The 22154-nt window shown below is 41.6% G+C and overlaps 1 protein-coding gene across 1 annotated transcript in view; it reads right to left on the bottom strand.

The window, feature by feature from the left end:
- Positions 1 to 781: 781 nt before the first annotated feature.
- HTR1E (5-hydroxytryptamine receptor 1E) overlaps positions 782 to 22154 on the bottom strand; it is a 31204-nt gene continuing 9831 nt past the window's right edge. Inside the window, exon 2 of the mRNA XM_057380711.1 lies at positions 782 to 2410. Within this exon, the coding sequence (XP_057236694.1) occupies positions 1155 to 2249 (1095 nt within the window). The 5' untranslated portion in view covers positions 2250 to 2410 and the 3' untranslated portion in view covers positions 782 to 1154. The remainder of the gene's footprint in view (positions 2411 to 22154) is intronic.

Here is a 22154-nt window from a genome sequence, read left to right as displayed (position 1 = left end):
AGAAGCACAAAGGACAGGATACAAAGGACTCTTTGTTTCCCAAGACAGGGGAAGTAAGTCAGTGAAGGAATCCCAGGGCAAGAAATGTTACTAGAGCAGCTGATCATAGGTAAAGTGGGCAAGATTGCCATTGCAAATTGAATKATGACAACAAGGCATAGTGCAGACTTCTATTTAAAAGAAATTATTTTCCTGATGTTCAGAAATAACTTGGTTTTAGCTGATATTTTTGAATTTCTTTATACATTGCTGGTCTGCTGAGAAGGTAACCAGCTGTCTAAGTTAGTGGGGGTAAGATCCATGGATCCTTGGGGTTGTGCACCACAAAGTCCAGGCGAAGCATAGCCCAACTGAATAATGCCACCCTGGAACTGGCTAAGGCACAAGGCCTGAAGAAATAGAGTTTAGTGGTTTTGAAAGGGTTCCCACCCAGATGTGCAGCTGATTTCACAAGTGTGACACCTGCTAGCTGCATCCTCTCAACTGCCACACGAACGGCACGGTGTCTGCCCAACGTCTTGAATCTAAATATGGAGTATTACACAAAAAGAGCCAGTTAAATAATTCCTTTGGGGAATGCAATGGGATCATTTCTAGACTCAATGAGCTAAACTTTGCTTTCTCTTTTGGGAGTGTATTCCTGAAGGAAAGAATATTTTATTCTGCTTCAGCCCAAGGTGAAAATGGTGATAATTTGCCTCCTAAATGGCTGTTTCAGCTTTCTCAGAATGCCAAAGTAAGGATGTGCCACTTAGCTGTCATGATCATTAAGTGTGGGTTCAGTTTATCCAGTGCATGATCATTTAGATGTTTGATTCTTAAATGGATAAAGTATAGAAGTGAGTATCAGTATTTGTTTCTTGAATCATTGATTACACAAAATGTCTTTGACATGAGTACCTAATACTAATACTTTTTGTTGTTGTTTCATTTCTAAAAAAATTTTTCCTTTGTAGAACAAATTTATTTCAAACCCTTTACCATGAACAACACCAGAGATTAAAAAAMCGGCATAATGAATTACAGGCTGAAGAACAGTCAAGCAAATAGGCAAACACAAAAATCCCCTTTATCAAGGGAAATGGTGGCAGTCAAATAATTTTCATCATTTTTAAGGCCAGGATTCATGTCAGCATCGTCACCTCTCAGTACTTTTAAGTATGTTCTCGACACCTGATGAGCTTTCTAAAGGCCAGCTTGAAATCCTCGTTAAAGCTCGTGTACAGCAAAGGGTTGATGAGAGAGTTGACATACCCGAGCCAGGTCAAGAAGTCTGCTACTTCTGGAGAGACAGTGCAAATGTGGAGGCCCACAAGCAGTTCCTTGATGAAAAAGGGCAACCAGGACAAAATGAAAGCACCTAAAATCAGCCCCAAAATGCGAGCAGCCTTTCGTTCTCGCGTCGTGGAGATCTGCTGCCGGTCGCCAGCCAGGTCCAAGTCATTCTCGAAAGGAGGGATCCTCACGGATGCGTTGATTTTATCAAACTCTGTGGTTGGGTCAGATGTGGAGAAGTCCGAGACACAGAATGTCTGTGTGAGCTTGCAGCTGGCAAAAGAGTTCTGGCTGTCGGTGCTCCTGTTGCTGAGGTGGCGGCTCGAGCCCCGCTTTTGGTAAAGGCTCTTTGCAGCGTGGTAGATTCTGTAGTACAGGATCAGGATCAAAGTCAAGGGGATRTAAAACGCCCCGAATGTGGAATAAATAGTGTAGATGACGTGGTCATGCTGAATGCGACACTCACTGGGAATATTGACGCTGTGGTGGTTTCTCCAGAACAAGGGGGGCATTGATATGAAAATGGAGATGGTCCACACGGTGACTATCATCAGCCCAGCCCTTTTTGCTGTTCTTTTCCTGGCGTATTCGATAGCRTCTGTGATGGCCCAGTACCTGTCCAGCGCAATGACGCACAGATGAAGGATGGAGCACGTGCAGCAGGTCATGTCGACGCTGAGCCAGATCTCGCAGATGAAATACCCCAGAGTCCATTTATCTATCATTATGTAAGTGATGCTCAAGGGCATGACAAGAACGGCAACRAGGAGATCTGTCACAGCCAGTGAACATATGAGATAATTTGCTGGCTGGTGGAGCTTCTTGGTTGTGGAGATTGCTGCTATTACAGCAGAATTCAGCARCATAGTCAAGGTTGTGATTGTGGCCAAGGTCAGGGTAACGAGCATTTTTTCAGTTACTGTTTTTGGCTTTGAAGCCACACTGGCTTCAGTGGTGCAATTTGTGAAATTCATTTTTCCCTCCAGGATGCAAGTAGTYGGTAATGAAGAGTTCCAGGTTCAGAAGTTATCCATTTGAAAGAGATGCTCTGGGTGCAATTTTTAAAAATATTTTATAATCCCATATTCAACAGAGCAGCAAAAAGCTTCCAGGTTTCACCCTGTTCATTGTTTTCCTAGAAGATAAAAACACATCTGTTAGTCACTCTAGGATATAGAATCCCACCTTTTGATAAAAAGTTTTGCATTTCTAATATTATCATCTGAAATAAAACATTGGTTTATTTTCCTTTCTCTTCTCCTGCCTTTTCCCTCCTTTTTTCTTTGCCTTCATCATTCATTTTTCTCTTCTCTAAAGGGCACTTTGGGCCAGATTCCCTGCTGATGTGAAATGGTTATTCCTTCTTTGTTTCWGGAGTTTTACTCRAAGTAGGAGGCTGGACTAAGGGACCTCCAAAGGTCTCTTTTCACAAAYATTTCTATGATCTTTGTGATACTGACAAYAGGAGYTAGTCCTTTTCCTRCTTGTTAAAATACACTCCAGAAGAYGAAGAGATGAGCAAATTTGCCTTTTCATTTTAATTGCTATATGAGAGGCATCAATTACTTCTATATATCACCTTGGGAAAAATGCAGCAGAGCAGCCTATCTCAGTGAAGGCATGCCAGCATTTCACAGCTTCCTATCCTGCGTTTTCATATCCATGTCTGCATTAATATATTGGGAACTGTACTTAAAAATTACTCAGGTTACATTTATCATGCTGGTTTCAAACAATGTTTAAAGCTTTATGGCAAATGCTTGSTTTTACACAGCACATCAGTGTTGCTAGGAGCTTATATAGTTTTGTCTAATTATTCCTGACATTTCACATATCCCACTSTGAGTGTCTTTAGAGAAGACAGACAAAAAGCTTCTGCCATGGCTTTGAGATTTCTATCTAATTGTGCTCCCTGTCAGGCAGTCCAGCGTGATGAAAGGTAMGAACAATAATTTTAAAAAAGTTCAATTTTGTTTCAGAAGTTGGTATGTCTTTTCCATACGTTCCAAATGCTAACTGAAGCCAGAGTTGACAGTCCATGAGATGCAATTTGGGATAACTTATCCCTTGCTTAATCATTTGTAATTTATCTTGGCATAAAGGATATGGAAAACAGAAAGCCTGAATCTTTTTCCATTAAAACAAACAGAAAGATTTTTTCCTCTGGCTTCATTTATCAAAGAATAATGAGGCTTCTAGGTTAGTTGTATGGGCTCCCTTGACAAGCAGGGGAATAAGACAGTGGCTGCCAGAAATGCACTTGTCCCCTCTCAAGACAAGCCTTTAAGGAAGATGGTATGAATCAYATCCTGGAAATGCTGATCTTTCTCTATTTTGACAACAAGTTGCTCCTCCACAGATGCATTTATAACAAATGCCTGATTTTTGGATGGCTAAATTTGAGAGGTAAAACCCATTCTCACTGAYACCAGTGGGACTTGGATTAGGCTCTGAGAGAGAGTTTGCACATGCAAGCTAATGAGGAATTAAGAAATTGAATGAGGAATTATGAATTTAAAGTTAGTTAGCTGCTTAGCTCTGTGTACATATGCTCTTCTTCAGAAATCAGAGTGCCAGATTCAGAATGAGTTGAATGGGGAAAAAATAAAAATAGAAAAACTTCTATTTGTGGATAGGGTCTAGGAAAGCAGATCTGTACTGTCGTAGTCTCTGGGTTAGCAAAATGTGAGTTCTAAATTCTGCCCAAGGGACAGCAGAACAGCCTTTCCTCCAAAGCATACTCTTAAGAAATTCCTTTAAACTGCTCTAAATTGTGAATAGCCTTGGAGGAAATACTGGGCCTTCTAATTGAAAATTGACTGGAGAAGTTGGATGGGAATGCATACATCAGTCCTCATGTTGTYACTGGACTGGAAATTGTATTTGGTTGTTTGGGCCTAAAGCCAAAATATCAGCTCAAACCTTCCTCATGAATTGTTCATGGAAGTCTTTTCTGTCAAGCCAGATTCTGATTTCTTTAATTTGCACTCTTATTATGTCTGATGCTTATGTTTGATGCATCAGAGGATGCAGCAAAGAGGCTTTCTCTCCCTCTCTGCTCTCCTGGAGCACAGACCAAAAGCAGTTGCAATCCATATGCTTTCTTCAGCTCTAGCATTCAGTGACTGTGCCCTGGTCCACAAGCACACTCAAAGATACTGGAAAACACCATGGAATTCACATCTCCTCCAAAACCACTTATTGATCTGATCCACACACAGGAGGACCCCTGATGCTTCTTGATGCAGGCAGCTCTTCCTTCTGCTCGTCCTTCAGTCCTCTGGGGGCCCTGAAGTTTCATGGCCCTGGAGCATCTCCCTGTCTGGGGTGGTCCCCGCCATTTTCTCTGCTGAGCACTGCCTGTGTGCATGTTTAATCCAGAAGGAACTGAATTGCTGTGGTTTTCCCCCAAGATGGCCTTTCACACTGACRTATCCCAAGGGAAATCCTTTCTGAGCTCCACCTGTTCTCTGCACCACAAGGATACTCTGAAAAACAAATTCTTCCCTTCCTTAATTAACTTGTCTTTAAACAAACATAATCAGATCCAAGCACCAGGTTTCCCTTAAGACAAAAATACTGCTGATAGCACCAGGGAGTTTGGCTGTACAAGTCTTCTCACTGCTTGGCAGGGCCGACATTTTTTCCTTGGAAAACCACTGAAATAATAGAAGACAGGGAAAAATTTAAACAAAGCATCATCCCTGCMTGCAGGTACCTCAGACCACGCAAGCTCATTGTTTCATATCAAAACCCATCACTGGAGAGTYAATTCAGCTGTAATTCTCATGTTCCTCATAGGAAATGGGCCCTCAGCAGTTCMGACAATATAAATACCACATAAGAGAATGACACTAAAGTATTATTCATGAAGTATATTTAAATGCTGAAAAGTAATTCCAGCTTTTGAGAGCGGAAGGTTTCTTCTACAGCTTAAGTCTGTGCCTCTTGTCATCCTGACCCACTTGATGAGGATACACACAGGCATTATAACCAGTTAGTGATAATTGTACTGTGGCCCAGGCTCTTCACCTCCCAGCTCACCTCCTGTGCCAGAGCAGCCTGAGACTCCCCTGAGCTGSTGTTGTCACTTCAGTGCCACTCTGGGGCTCGACCAGGGATCRTGTCCACTCTCCTGCAGTGCCTCCCCCCAGCCACTCTCTCATTGTCCTTGTCCTTTTGAATTGGAAGACACACTTTTGGCCCCGAAAAGAAATGATGTTTTAAACTGGGAAGCGATTTACAGAAGATGCCAGCAACTGACCTTGATTATTAATACAGGGYGGTTTTTAAATGCTACTTATCATTAATCTTTAAAAATGCAGGTGTGTTTGTGGTCATAGCATGCATGTTAACAAGGAGAATTTTACTATCTCTCGGCAATAATAGCTGGTTTCCATCATTTCTATCATTTGCATACAATTGCTATATATAGTATTACTATCACTRTTGTAATTGATTGCGTTTCTCTAAGTGACATCTTGGAAGGGACATTAATAACAGTTATTTAAAGTGCTCTCACTAAAAGCACTGCTGTGTTTATGTTTTGCAGCTGTATCCCTTTAGGCTGTCAGTCATTTCCTACAGAGAGAATTTTACACACACAGACTAATCTCCATCGTTTGGTGTKAGAAACTCATCTGGCTTCCTCCAAATGAGAATCAATCATATTTCATAGTAGCTGATTATTGGTAATGGCTTTGAGTGCTGTTTAGAAGGAAGAAAGGGGCAAGAGTTTCATTAATTGCTCCTTAAAAAGAACTGAACAATTTTAAGCTGTGAGATGGCAATGCCCATGTCTGCTCTTGCAGAAGGAAGTTCAGCTCTTCCTTATTATCTCAAAGAAGTTTTCTCTTCCAAGTTCATGCACAAAGCACTGGAATTCAGGCCTTTCACTTCAAATTTATTTTGAAAGGTCTTGCTGCTTTCTACATTCTGCTTTTGCAAAGTTAACAAATCTTCTTGGACTTCATGGCTYCTGGGTAATCAAATGATAGAGCTGAGTTAAACTGAAGATTATAGATTTCCAAATACTACTGTACTCTGGCATGCTGGTGTTGCTTTGGGTTTCTGGGGATTTCAGTGCTGCAGAGATCATGTTATAGACTTACATAGGCACTGATCCTGTTTGTAACGTGTATTTGGAAAAGCTGAGAATCTGAAGATGGTCAGAAACACACCCATGTGTGGCAAGATTGTCAGCAAAACAAAATCTTGTATTTCACCAGACAGCTCATATTCACATCCATGGCATGGGATTTTGATGCCAGTTATATTGTAAGGTAAACTATTAGAAGGTGTGTTGGGGTTGCCATACAGAAGCTTAAACTGGGATAGGACAATAAAGAAAATCCTTATTTTTGTGTGAAATGCAGAATTTTACAAGAACCTGTCTGAGGAATTCTGAGCTGCCTTATGGAACCACAGTTTTAGGGATGCGACCTTTTCCTACACAGACTGCATGAGGCCAGGAATGAAATTACTATGAAATTTGTATGAACTGAACTATAAAATTGACCTTCAAGCTAAGATTTACCCTGTGCACACCAGTGAACCAAGTAGCATGATGGAAAGACAGGCTGGAAAGACTCAGCAGCAAATAAGGGAAAAAGTGAGTTACACATTGTGCACCCACAGCCAAARTCAGGGCAATAACCCAGCTTCTTGTTCAGACCCCAAAACACAATTCAAACCGGGCACCACAGGTGGGAGGCCTGGGAGGACTGGGTTTTTCCCAGCCAGCATGGGACCCAGGGCACAGACGGACACAGCACTATGGTGTGGCTGTGTTGGTGCCCACATCAGGTGTGATGGCTTTGGAAGCTTCCCATCCCCTCCTCAGGGCAATGAGCTGAGTCCATGTGGATCCTCTTGTCCTCTTGCAAGAGCCAAACCAAGTGCTCATGCAGACCAGTCGTGAGTGTGTGTAGGAACCCTCATSGCTTATTTTCCATGGAAAGTGAAATGCAGTCTAGGAGGTTGCTAAAATGGCAAGCTGCAAAGCAGTACTTGGGCACTGTTATTCGTGTCCTGTCACTGTCTATTGTGATGTTGCTCTCTGTCTCTTTTGCTGAAGAGTCCAGGATAAATGCCAGTGTGAYCATAATGTTTTAACCCTCTCAGCACCAGAAAGTGAATCTCCACCTGAGTGCCAGGGAGAYTTAACCTTCCATCCCAGTGAACCTTGCCAGCCTGGAGCATTTCCTTCCCAAGTTAAAAGCTTGGGAGAAAACTGATAGGAGAAGRGAGGTGCCATCTGATCTGGAGTCAATGAGAGACCACAAGCCAGCAGTTTTGCAGGCTTTTCTTTTCAAAGAAATCCACCCAGGATCATACTATAGAGGTAAGATTTTCGGGTGCAGATCTTGGCTCATGCAATTGAGAAACAATGATTAGTGATGATCTTCAAAGCATGCTCCCTCCCACAAGTAGTGGTGTAATTATCATTCACAGATGATTACTGATCTTTATCTACTTTCAATATGAAAGTTAGCAAATCTTAGGCAGTGAAAGCTTGTGAGATGCTGCTGAGCTGCAATCTGATACAAACTAGGACTCAGTGTGGAGTTAACCCTGTTTTTCGTCAGACATGAGTAAAATTCTCTGTAGTAATAAAACACACAGATTTCTCATAAAAAAAACTAGAATAGCTACCTACTCCAGCTGCAATATACTGTAATAAATACTCTAAATTTATAATTATTTGCTTTAGGGATACTATAAAAAATTTAAATCTCATCACATCCCTTTAGACCCTTAGCTATAAAAATTTTTGTTTGTTTTACACTACACAAAATACCCATGTAAACTTCAGCTCATTCCTAATGGTTCATTTCACTTTACCCTTTTCATGCCCTACCTTATATRTGGAGATGTTTAACCTATGGACACCAGAGGCTCTATTTTCCCATACCATGGAGCCAAGAGATGTAGGTAGCTGGATCGTGCAAAATCTTTTGGAGTAGAATTTATTGTAATCAGCTGTACAGCCCTGYGCTGTCAAAAAAATTAAGTGTGGCCTTTTCCACCAAGTTGAAGCAGAAAGACCTTCTCCCTGTACCTAKTCTTTCTCTAGAGATGATTTATGGAGACAGAAACCTTCTTTCACTATGAATCTATGCCTGACAGAACAGAAAATATAAAGATGTTTTGAAATGTCTCCATTAGTTTTGCAGACTGCATTTGTGCAAGTACTGAAATGAGCAAGCTTGGGCACAGAAACATGTTACATTACCACCGAGGGCTGAATGGGTTAATTCAGTGAGCCAAGAAACTGTAAATTCTCAGTCATGGAGATCCTTACCCCGAAGCTAGACAGCCTTGTTACGTGAGTTAACCTGATTAAAGTCAGCTGACGTGCTCTCCCCTGCTACGTGCATGACATCTATATTAACAGAGGCAGCAAGCTYGTTTGATTGCCCCAGAGCAGCATTTAACTGCTCCAGAGCTGKGCTTGTCAGCTGATCTTGTCTCAGTACAAAGGTGCTCTTGATCCCTGGTGATTTCCTAATTTAGCAGACAGCCAGACCYGGACCACACGTAACCTACACACTTAACCTCTCATCTAGGAAGAAAAATACAATCTGTACCTGCTACTGACCCTTGTAATCTTCATGCTTAGCAGTCACTCTCACAGAGACATTATTCTCTGCTTAATTTTTTTTTTTTATTTTTAGAAAACTTGTGGTTAGGATTGTCTTTCTTGAACTTCATATTTCTAAATGTTTTTCCCTGCTGAAGAAGACCTTCCCTCTGTATTTTTTGTTCTACCTCTCTCTGTACATGATCTTTACAAAATGCTATGTCACTAAAATTTTCTCTCCTCAGCTTTTAAATTCATTTTTAAAGCTTTTATCTTTTTTTTTTAGCCTATGTTGTTTTATAAAATTAAGCATGGCACTGATCCCTGCTATGGATGCTTCTATGCTTCAGGAAAACAWAAAAACTTCAAAGACCTGGTGACAGACCCAAATCGCTTGCTATGGAGGAGGCAGCTATCACAAGGGAGGACATTTGCCCTGTTTTTTTGTGCCTCTGCCAGTGCCCACTGCTGCTTTTGGTTTGGCTGTTTTGCTCTGCGTTTCCCTTTTGTTCTCCTGAATGSTTCAGCACGGCGCACACAGGCACAAAAGGGAAGAGCGTCGATGCTGAGTATTGGCGGGTCCTGGGGCCCTTCATAATCCTTCCTCCTACTGCTCAACCTTCCATTCAGACTATTTATTCATTGACTGYGTGACTAAGATCTGCAATCAGATAAAATACAGGTGGGAGGACAGCTGGGATAATGAGATACCCTATCAGACATTGACAGGTAAACCCTGAACAATCAATCGCTGTAATTCATAAGTGGAGAGGGCAAAAGAGGTTTTTTTTTAATTCCCAGCACTTACAGCCTTCCTTAGAACAGCAATGCTTGGGATGATGGTTCACTGATGAGTGGCCCAGGACAGAGATCCATGAAGGTGGTTTGTAAGGTTTAACTGGAAAATGAAGGCAGACAACACATGAATGGTCCTGAGCAGGTGAGTCCACCCCCCAAACCTGCAATTCTTCCTGCAGCTGCATCACTCAGTCTGCCAGACAGCAGCCAAGATGAAGATCCATCCATAACAAGTCCCAGAAACATTTTCCCAAGGCAAAATAAACTACATTTGCCTTAACAAAACTCAAGCAAAATGATGGTAATTCCATGCTGTCACAGAACTGGAAGACCAGTGCTGAAGTGATCCCCCATTTCTTAGCTGGGAATAGCAGAGACAGAGCATCTTGGTGTTTGAAGGAAATTCAGAATCACACAAAAAAGTGCTGGAGGACTTGGAAAGAGAGGAGCTCATTCTATTTCTTATAAAAAAGAAATTTTTCTTGAAAAATTGGAATCAGGGACAAAATGTTTCAGTGTTTCCTTGGTCACAAATAGTGTAATGCCTCTAAGTAAAAAATCTTTGTTTCCCCTTTTGAATAAGTCTATGAAAAGAAAACCCATTATTCAAAACTCATTTTGATTAATGTTTACTCTTAAAAAAAATTCTTGACTTCCCCAGGTTACATTTATGTGGAGAAGGGAAGAACTGTGTGTAGACAATAAGACCTCCAGGTAAGTCCAGGTCCATAGACCTCTAGGTAACTTTYAAAATAATATGAGTTACTCCGAAGTTTAGTATCATTTGAACTAAAAATGTTCTGTTTGTTTTGTAATTAGAAACAAAACTGTCTTGTTGTGACTCTCCTCCCTGGTCTTTTGGGACAGAAATCGTGCAGGGCTTGTGAAATTTTGTAAACCAAGCTAATTTTGCTGGAGAAAAATCCCATGGGGAAAAATTTTTTAGAAAGAATCCTTCATTAGAAAGAAATCTGTTTCATTTGCCAACTATTAAAGCACTTCATTGGAACATCTTAAAAATTCCTGTAAAGAATAAGAGGACTACGTCCAATATAACTAGAAAGAGCTGCTCTGGGAGCAGCTGGGTTTTCTCTCCTGCTCAAAATCCTTATTTTTACTTTGAGTTGAATATCCCAACAGACTTTGCAAGCCTAATACTTCACATACTGTACCCAGGCCCGGCAGGAGGCATAGTCCAATTCCTCACTTACTAACTTCCCCAGGGAGGGAAATGCAGTTTGTGAGCAGGAGACCATGTAAAGACAACGGTATTGACTTCTCCTGCAGCTCCTGCTGCCCRAATGCTGAGTCGGTTCTAGAAATTCAGCAGCTCTGTAAAGTGCCCATGAGCTGGGTTTATTATCTCTAGGCACATGCCTGAAATCCTATTTTATCTTCAATTTTTTATGGCCTAAAGAAAAGCTAAATATGATTCTAAGAGTGCAACTTTGTAGGGAAGACTTGCTCCCCATGGTGAACAGTTATTACCCAGCCGCATCTCCTGTGTCACCTGTGGCTTTAAGGTCCTCTTCTGCAATGAGTTGGGCCCTGAGTCTTCTCTTTCCTAAGTGAAGAGCCTGAGCACTCATTCCTGATATTGATGAACCCTGCTGTTGTTTCTCATACAGAGGAAAAAGCCTCTGCACATGCTTTATACAGGTACTACATTATTAGAGATGCTTAGGTCACTCAAACCTGGTCCGTAAAATCTCTAACTCTCATATAAAGATAGTGAAACATTAGCTCCCTGGTGCATAAATCTGCTCTGAATATGGGCATGAGGCTCCTAAATTAATTAGCTGCTTTAGGTTTTCTTTCTGAGGAGTCTTGTCAGGCTTGGAGCTCGGCCATGACAAGCACAGCGTGAGTGGCAGGGTCAGGAAACCATTGGCAAGAACCAAATACTCTGTGGTCTGTTGTAGTTCTGATGCTTTGAATTTAAGTCACTAACTAGAAAAGGAAGCATCTGCTTTTCAAGGTCTCCCAAATGCATTGAGAGAAAAACTTTTAGAAAAATCTGTGCTGAATTCTCACCTGCGCATGCATTTTCCATCTCAATTTCTCATCTTGCTGCTTAGAGACATGTCAAAGACACACAAATATTTACCAATGAATATCATTTATTCAGCTCTGGGGAAATGGTGCTATTTGCATTTATATGGAGACTATCACTTTATACAAGCTAAATGTCACTGTACATGGGTTGGTTTTTCCAGTCAATATTTGTTTCTTGMTGCTATTCTGTGTCAGGAGACTGATGTCAACAGAGTTTATTTAATCTCCACACGACTTCGTTCTGTACACAACTGCTCTGCAATTCATAAAGGCCTCAAATGAACAAATCTGACAGACTAAAACTTAGTAATTCGTTCAGCTTGATCTGAGATCTTTTGAAAATCAATGGAAATATTTCCACTGTGAGCAAAAAGATTTCAGATTAAGCCTTAGTGAATATACACCCTATTTTTCGCTGATAAAATAAAGCAGATGACTCACACAATGGCTCTAGATTCGCTTTGAAAGGAAAATTTTGTTTGACTGAACAAATAGTTTTATTGTAGCAGAAGGTGCTGTGGGTCCCTTAATCATGTAGAAAAATGTCTCATGTTGGTGAGAAGCACTGGGCTGATGGCACAAGCCTGCTGCCTCGGACTGTGAGCGTGGGATTTCCATCTGGGCAGCACGCTCGCTGCAAGCACAGGAGGAATGAATTACTGACATGTGGTGTACAGCAACTAAAGGTCAAGGACAGACTCACGATTAGTACGAGAAAACACTTCTTGTACAAGCCCCAAGTGTAAAATCCTGCTGAGGCAGAGGCATTCAGATCCCAGGCTGGCTGAGCTCTGACTCCCACGGCAGCCTGGTGCACTCTCAGTTTGCTGTTGGAAGAGGGTCCAAAGWTACTGCAGTACATTTATGGCAGTGTGATTTGTGTTTGAACTGAACTCATGTTACCATTGCATTCCTGGACCATGCTTTGAACAAAAATCTCCAGCTAAATGTAGGCAATAGTTCCTGAAAAATCACTTGAAAAGAGTTGCTGCTTTCATTTCCACAACTTTGCTGTTGGTAAAGGAAGCCATGAGCTGAGCTAACAACGCATACAATTATTTTGGTTACCCAAATAAAATAGCCTGTTGTGATACTGCAGTTACATTATTCAGGACTTTAGCAACAACTACTTCTAGCTGCAGCTTTCACCTGAAGATGTACTTCTGCCCTGAAACCCTTACAATACACACAGCCAAGCTGAAATGTTTACTTTTGTCCATTGCCTGGGATAACTAAACCATGTGCCTGCTTTTGGAAACTTGATTGCAGGTAAACTCACCTAATTAGCATTTCTTGTCTTGAGTATAATGTAAATACAGAATCAGAAAAAAAAAACCCAACAAAAACATTATGAAAACAATTCAATATTGACTATTTCAGATGTGTCATGGATTAGTAATAATTTGTTGTCAAAAACCATAAACACAATAAAATTAACCCACAGGTGGAACACAGAGGTAGAGTAATGACAAATTTCATTCACTTTGGAGACTGAGATACCTTTTAGAGGTATATATAAATATGATTGATCAAACTGTTGAAAGTAGTACACATTAAAATAGTAGGAGTTGGTGTGTGTAATGCAGAAGGAAAAAGGGCAATGTCCCCATTTTTCAGCTACAAACTATATATACCTAATTTATACTTTCCCTATCTGTAGGAAAATCGATTATACTGGATACAGAAGGCTGTGGTTCATGCTAACAAYGTCCTATGATGTCTAGCACATCATAGCTTTTTACCAACTAGAAAAATGTTTATGTGACCATCTGTCTTGCCCTTGGTTGGATTTTGCAGCAGCAGTTAACACTCATAACAATTAAGAGATATTAATACCATGCTAACAAGGAAAGGGTGACAGGAAAAGAAGAATTAGCCAGTATTCCCCCAAAATGCTCTCCCAGGTACTTCTCTCAGTGGCAGAAGACTGATTTTAAGGGCATAATAGATTTCACACCTACCGTGTRCATTTCAAATATATTTTTCTCACTAATAACAATATTAATTTCTGGATTAAACCAGAGTACTTTAATCGGCAGCACAAACAAAGCCTTGATTTATTGTGCCTCAGAAATGAAGGGGAAGATGAGGGGATTGRAGATGTTTGTCTCTTTTGCTTTACCAGACAACTGCTTCAGGAAGCTTGGGTAGATACCGGCTTGGGCAGAACTTATCGTGGGTTTACAGGTGCATATAGCAAAGTGTTTTAAAATTCATCAGTTCTATAAAATTAAAACAGGGTCCTCTTACAGGACTAAAAATGTCTGCATTGTGTATGTTTTGTACATACACAATTACTGTGAAATTGTACAACTAGTAAGTTATTCCTTAAACACTTAATGAAAGCCCATGAACCTAAAGATCCTCATCAGTTTGAGAATTTCAGTTCTAATGATGAATGCCAGAGCTGTGCTGACTCACSTGGCCCCCAGGTAACAAAAGGAAAGGAGCTGACATTGCATGGTCTCTGTTTACCCCAGCAAGGGCTGGAACAACACTTACATGACATTTGAAGCTTTCTCATCCCATGTTGGAAGACTCACTGTCTCACTTCCTTGATCCTGTCAGCTTTGCAGCTGACACCCAGCCCAGCATGTTGCAGTGAGAGATGATGGGCAGCAYCCACACAGACAACACCAATCCTTTCTGGACTGGCTGCCAGGCYTGACTCCCCTCCTGCTTTGTTAAATGTGGACACTGCTCACTAGGCAGCACTTCTTCTCTGTCYCTAAAGCAAACACATACYAACCTGTGTGACATTAACTGGCCAGAGTAAGATTTTGAACAGGAGGTCCTGAAGACCCTACCAGACTGAAAAAATCTTCTTCTTTCAAAACTTGTGCAAGGTAAATATTCTCTGGGTTATTGYACCAATCAAACTGAGCAGCCACTAGGTTAAGAAAAGGAGCTGCWGTGATTCTGTCCTGCTGCAGAGCCTTCCCACCCTGCAGCAGATCAACATTCCCACCCAGTGAGGAGATGGATAATGTCTCAGCTGCCCCTTCCCAACACACCTTTAACCTCCTGAAAAATCATTTCATGTGRTCCCTCACATGGCACAGCATACTTACAGCTGACTAATCTGTCTTTTACATTTGGAGAAGGAGTTCAGGCCAGATGAACTCTGGAGGTCCAACCTGCATGACTCAATGATTACAGCCACTGCTCAGAGCACCCAACAGTTGCAAAAGGAAAGCTGAAACTTGGACATCTGCAGGTTGTGGCAGCAAATTAAATAAGATGAAACACAGTTTTATATGCTCTATGAACTGTATTAGACCTTTGTATTGGCATAATTTATTGCTGGATTTTTCACAGCACAGATAAATTTCCAAACATCCTCTGATTCTGGTACTTTGCAGAGGCTTTGGTGTCAAAGATACAGCCAGCAAGAGCCAGTAGGAGCTGGAAGTTTATTCTGGAGGCTGTCCCAACAATATCAAAAGAGCAGCTGCAGCCCTTACTACCAGCTGTCTTTTGTCATGCTGACACAGCTGGCACACTTGGTAGGAAATGCAATTCCAAAAAAGTGTTGAAGCTCTGTGAAGACTGTCCAGCAAGTCGTGTTCTTCTCAACGACCACGTGTGAAATACTCCATGTTTCAAACCAGTCTGATTTGCTTCTCACTCAGCCATCTGCTGCAGCAGCACTGGGTGTAGAGGAGATCACCTCCTGCACAGCCATGCTGGTGGAGTCACTGCCTGCTCCATCAATTGCTGAAGGGTGGCAAACACATCCCAGGGCTGAGGCAGTTCAGGAGTTATTTGCAGGTGTCTCTCTGCAGTGGTTGCAAGCAGGAATGCTCATGCTGCTCCTCATGCTGCTCTGCATTGAGAAGGTGCAGGCACTCACATTTAATGGATGATTACTCTTGGATGAGTTTGCTAATGGCTCCAGTTATGTCACTCATGAAACTTATCTTCATGATCTCTGAAAGACCCCATTAACACTGCATTAGAATCCTGATGGCTTTCATYCACTGAATTATTTAATTACTTAAATTTTTTAAACATATCAGAATACCTTCTAAGTCAAATGTGACTCCCGGTCTCCTTTGAGAGGGGCTGACCTTGAGTGTGCTTCAGGGGGCTGTTGCAGCCTTGCCTCTCTCTTCACACAGGCTCCCAYTACAGCACTCAGCCTCGTACCTTCACAAAAAGGTGTTTTTGAGGGAAGCAGCATGCTAAGTGGTTTTCTTTTCTGTGATTTATCCAAGTGCCTGTTTGCTCCCACATGCTGTGAGTGGATAATAGCAGTTCTCAATCAAAGTTAAAATTACTAACGCTCTTGTCTGTGGAAAATTTAGTGCGGGAAAGAAAAAAAGGTTAATGATGCTCCTGTACTACCAGTCTTACTATGGTTTGTCTTATCTTCATCCCTGAATCTCTGTGAGTATTATTGACAGGTTTTTCCAGTCAATCTCTCTGCTGAAACCAGTGTAAGACAACTGTATCTGATATTTTGCTAAGGTGGTGACACTAGTATAAAAAAAGTCATGTAAACAGAAAAACAATGTTTTTTTCAGGCACTATGTACATCATCCAGTAAACACTCACAACTCAACGGTGAGCTGACAGCATGGAGAATTATTCCATCCTCCTCTCGAATATATGCTTACAGCAGTAAATTTTGCCTATGTATTTCCTCATAGCTGGAAGCTGTTGAAATTATTTGGCACAAGATGCTGGAGTAGTTTAGAAAAAAAAAAGAAGCCAATAGCAGCCACTCCCATTTCAAATTATTGACACTTCACTGTCTGTCTGCTGTCTCAACACACAAAGGCAACACACCATTATTTCTGTTTTTCTAATCGTCTTCACCCAAGATTCTTTTGTGGCACAAGTTATGACTGCTTTTTAATTGTAGTCTGCTACAATCAGCGTAAAAGGGCAGAGAGTTGATCCTTTCACTTATATATTCTCAGTCTTCTACTGAACACATTTAATTTATGGGAACTGGAAAATGGGACAGCATTAGGATTTCATATATTCATGTACAAAAGTCATTTTTAGTTGAGATAGATGAACTCTGATGGATTACACAGTGTCAAATTATATGCTTCAAATTATATGGTGTAGTGATGGAGTGGTTTGACCAAGTCACACTAGGCTCCTTATCTGAAAAGGTCTTATATCAGGCATCTGAAACCACTCTTGGGTACTTAATCAAAACCAGTCTGGTTTGTAGGGGTCAYCAGCATGCACAGACAACTGTCTAAATTACTCTGTCTGTATGGTGAGAGTATCTCAAATGACTGCTTGCTAGGCAGTGTGGAATCAAGCCACCCTTTTGTGTGCCTGCTTTCTGTCCCACTGAAGCCTCCAGCAGGCAGATGAAGTTATCTTTTGGATGCCCGGTGCCCAGCCACAACCCCACTGAATACTGGAAGCTCCCTATGGTGCTTTTGAGAATAATAAGCAAATTTCAAAGTTTACTCTTAAAATATAGCTGTGTCCCAAGACTGTCCTTCCCTGCATCTTGGATGTCTTCAGCGTGCCCTCGTGTACTCTCCCACTGCCACAAGGAACCTTTGCTGCTSTGTTGGCTCCAGTTCTGATAAGCAGACACACTCTCTTGGTATCACTCCATACCTTTCTTTCACAAGCCTAACACAAAACCCTTGGCAGACAGTAGAAAGAGTCCAATTTTTGCACAAATTTTGGAATAATCACTCCCAAATCCCAGTTTTCCCAAGACTCCATGTTTTCTGGAGTCTTGCTACAATACAAACCTAAATTCAGGACGCCTTCAGCCCAAGCCTAACATGAAATGTGACAGTATTTCCAGAGGCAGTAGCTGATCTGTTGCCAGGCTGAAGATGAGACACATATTTAGTTCCCAGTGAATCACCCTCCATGATTTCTTGCAGAGCCAGCACAGATGTGAGCCCAGAGGCCCAGCAGGCTGCCCTAAGCCCTGGGTCTTTCCCAGAGACCTTGCAGCTCTGGCTGTGTTTGCCTTAGGAGGCAAAAAGGGAGTTAATTTAATGCATGGGATCAGACACYCTTAAGACACTTTTTGCCTTAATTATATTTACATAGGAGTAACAACAAATAGAAGGCAAACTGTTCTTACCAGCACAGCTTGACATTCCCAGTGCATTAGCACATGAAATGATCTTGTGACAGAGTAAATAAGACATGAATTACTTTTAAAAAGCTTTTGCAACAAATTCTAAGATGTTTCCATCTCGAAGGTGACCTGTAATTTTTAACAATTTGCAAAACCAACACCATCAATGAAAATGAGGGTTTCAACAGAATCGTTATAAATGTTTCAAATAATCAAGTATTCAGCATGACTGGATTCAAATATGCCTTTTCATTTTCATCTAAGGCCCTGTGACAACTGGACTGCCTCCATGCTACAGCAGCCATGTGTAGACATCTCTGCAGGAGCCCTCTGCTTTTTCAGGGGCAGAACAGCTTCCCTGCTGAACCCAAAGGTTTCTGAGAACCATTAAAAAACCCAAATTTTGTAAGCCATCTGGAGGCCCCATTGGCTGAAGCTGGGTGCTGTCCAGCTGTGGCAGTCACAAAATCACAGAATGGTTTTTTGCAAAAGCCCTTTAAGGTCATCAATTTCAACCATTAACCCAGCACTGCCATGTCCAACATTCAACCATGTCCCTAAGTGCCACATTTACATGTCTTTTAAGCTCTTCAAGGGATAGCAATTCCACAGTTTCCCTGGGCAGCCCATTCCAATGTTTGACAACACTTTCGGTGAAGAAATTGTTCCCAATATCCAACCTAAACCTCTCCTGGTACAACTTGAGGCTTTTTTCTCTCTTACTACTTTGGAGAAGAGACCAACATTCCCCTCCTTTCAGGCAGTTGTACAGAGCAAAAAAGCCTCCCCTGAGCCTCCTTTTCTCCAGGCTAAAACACCCCCAGCTCCCTCAACTCTCCTCATAGGACTTTTTCTCCAGACCCCTCACTGGTTTCATCATGCCCACACTATTCTTTGTCTGCATCACAAGAGTGATTTAATTTTGTCCAACTACCTCCCAAGTTGTCACTTGGGCAAGGAGGTGGCAATCTGTTCTGGAGAGCTGAAAGCAAATCCAGGTAGGCAGAAATGGGCTGCATTAGGTTACAGCACTCTGTGAGACAGCCACTGTGGCCAGGTGTGTTGGCAGCAGTGCACACTGATCCCACTGAGTTCTGGATTAGAACTTCAACACCTTGATGGGATTTTATGTACTTTTTATTACCAGCTTCATCTTATATACCACCAAAGCCGGTATTTAATTTAGAACAGCTTTATTCAGAGATACTTAACTGCAGAGCATCTCAATCTGGAGGTGTGGGAAAAGAGATCATTTAAAATTTCTTTGATTTTTTTTTCTGGTTATTTTCAGCAGTCCTCTATTCAAAATAACTTGGAGCTATGCATAAAGGCTGATTACAAAACCTATCTAGGGGATTGAGTCACACAGCTGTGCATTTAAATCTCCTTAAGCATGTTTCAACAGTCTCAAACACATGATGCTGAACTGGAGATGGGATTTTTGGATTATAGATGGTGAAATGGTAGAGGGAGCACCAAGTTAGGAAACTGAGCACAAGTGTGACTTCTGCAGAGGGCTGTGAGGTTCCACCAGGAATGCTGGCTTGGAGGAAGGATCTCCTTGGCCTGAGAARACCAAAGGGCACAAACTGCACCAGGCTCTGTCAAACTCCCCAAGCTGTGTGTGCTAGGACAGCAGCACCACTCTTCAAAATACAGCACATTTTGTACCTGAGGAATTCAGGTTCTGATAACTGAATACCTTTGGAAGAAGCTGTGGACAGCATGCTCTGCTTGGAAGAATGCAGTGTCCTGCAGGAACAAAACTGAGACCCAGAGCTGACAGTTTCCTGATTAAACTGAAACCAACACAGCAGAGATACYTTTTCTCCCTGAGACCCGGGCTCACAGCTTTGCCAGATTATTTTGACATATTTTCTCCACCCTGAGGATTTTAACTTTACTTTCAACAATACCTTTTAACTTGGAAACATTGTTGATTTTCTCTGCAGACTCTTGCTAGAAAAAAAAAAAAGAGGGGGAGAAAGAGTTCATTTCCAGACACTTGAGAGTATTGGAATTGTTCAGGTGCTGATTTCAAGGCAAGGCATCAGCTGATAGGTGGGAGGCTTAAATGTTAAAAATCTCAAGGTAGCAAGACAATGATTTGAAAAGGCCTTCTTTCTTCCGATTACTACTGAGAAAGGATGATATTACAGTGAACCTTGTTAAAATGGAATATTCCCAACAGAGAATAATTGATGTTAGTGCTACTGTCAAACTGAARATCTGAAAGGGACTAATTACGTTTTCTACTAGGAATAACTTTCTATTTTGTCACTGCTTCGATACCTGAGCAATCCCACTAATCTCAAACATCTGAATCCCAGATCCTCTGCTAAATTTGTGCTGGGAATTGAGGAAATAGCAAACCCAGCACTACCTGAGCTACAATGGCCRAATTTGATGCCCTTAAATCAGAAGATTATGTAAAAACATTCTGGACAGTCTTTAATAACTCATTTTAAGGAACATGCAGCTAGAAGAAAGCAAGCATCCATGAAGGAGGATGTCTGATGGTTGTTGCTGCTTTGGCCATTCACTGCTGGGACAGGGAGCAAGGGATCCTATCCCCACACTCCTGTGTGGGGCCGTGGGGACATAGCAAGCAAGATGCTCTGCTTGCTAGTGGGAAATTTCTCTCCCCTCCTGTCTCACTGYCATTAGCTCATGACAGGGCAATGTGCTCTCTCTCCAGCTTCTACATGGCTGCTGTACCTGCTTCYTTTTGGCTCCCAGACTAAAGGAAAGCAGCTGACTGCCTCCCTTGAGTGTCTTAGMCTGTAAAGTCCAAGAGAGGTGCACATGCTTGAGCGCTGGAGAGAGCACACCAAGAGAAATATCACCTCGTGTTTCAAGAGAAGACATTGGCTAGAAATAAAGGCCATTAACACATCTGCACAACCCCAGCAGCTCTGAATTGTTCCAGAGGTATTCCTTTACTCAGTGTTTTCTCTGCTCCTGGGTGCTTCATTGCGGCAGTGTGCATATTCCCTGGCTGTGCTGCAAGGAACAAAGGAGAACAAGGGATGAAGAGTTTTCACACAACATGCTGCTCCTGTTTCCTCTTCCCATGGCTGGGCCATCAGGAATGGTTYCCTCCCCTGAATGGCGCTGCTCTTRCCTGCAAACAGGGACCAGGCATCACAGGAATAGGGGAAATTGAAAAAAACCCAAACATTTAAGGAATACTGGGGTGGTTGAAAGTCTCACTAAAGTCAGAATTCTGGAAAGGTTAAAGAAAATCAGAAATTAGTTCCCTGCCATTTATCTGAYCATCCTGGAAAGACAATGATGAGAAACTTCAAGAATAGAAGAACCAGGAGGATTTCTCCTTCAACCAAACCCAGGCCCTTTCCTTTGTGTAGTTCCAGARGCAGTATATACAACAGCAATACTTYCTAGTAATTGGARTAATAGCCATTTGAAAAAAACAAATAGCTGATATTAAATATATCTCACTTCTGAGGATATTAACAGAGTTTGCAGGTACCATTAAGAGAACAGAGCTCACATTTTATCCCCCATCAAATCATCAGTTATGGTTTTCTCCTTAGCTAGGTTRTGTTTGGATGTTTTCTCCTTGGCTAGGTTATGTATGTCAGAAAAATGCAAGGTTTTTTGAGTCATAGGAAGTATTTTTCTTCTCCTGGATGACACTGATTTAGAAAAAGAGTCTACAGGTGAGAGTGTGGAGATCTCTCTGGAGATCACAATCAGAGGCATTCCGGATCTTTCCAAAGGTGCTGGCTACATCCACGTATGAATTCAGTGCAAAGGATAATGCAGCCAGGGACAAATGTTGGCACAAAAAGGTTAGCACTGGAGGGTGGCTAGAAGTAGGTGATGCATTAACACATCTTTCCAAATTGATGATGAAGGATTGAAAGGGTCCTGGAAATAGCTTCAAGGGAAATTTATGCTTAAATAAGCTGGTAAAATCAGCAATTTGGGGCACTATATTTTAGCACATCTGACAGGCTTGCAATAGAAATTGAATACAAATTTTGAGGTACCAATAGTATTAGATAAAGAGATAATATTTTTGATACCTAAGTGTCCAGGGACAGTTCTGAAGGCACTGTTGATTCCACAAGAAGCACTGACTACTCAGAGCTCTCCAATGGATCTACCTAGATCTCTGTGCACATTTCAGTGCAGTAACGCAAAGAGCCATCAARGATTTTTTGGTAATTTAACTCCATCAAGAGGCATGGCTAGATGGCCAGGATGTGGCAATTATCAGTGGACATAACTTGTTGATTTTCTTACCATCATCTGGCTGGTAAACATTGCCCAAAGTCTACTTTTACATGCATTATCCACTTCAAGCTCTTTTCAATCCTATAACAGCCTTTTATTCACACCCCC

Source organism: Malurus melanocephalus, unplaced genomic scaffold (assembly GCF_030028575.1).
Source record: "Malurus melanocephalus ecotype Western Australia unplaced genomic scaffold, MMel_1.1 scaffold_467, whole genome shotgun sequence".
NCBI classification, from domain to species: domain Eukaryota; kingdom Metazoa; phylum Chordata; class Aves; order Passeriformes; family Maluridae; genus Malurus; species Malurus melanocephalus.
The sequence above is the reverse complement of the archived record's forward strand: the minus strand, read 5'-3'. Positions and strand labels throughout refer to the sequence as shown.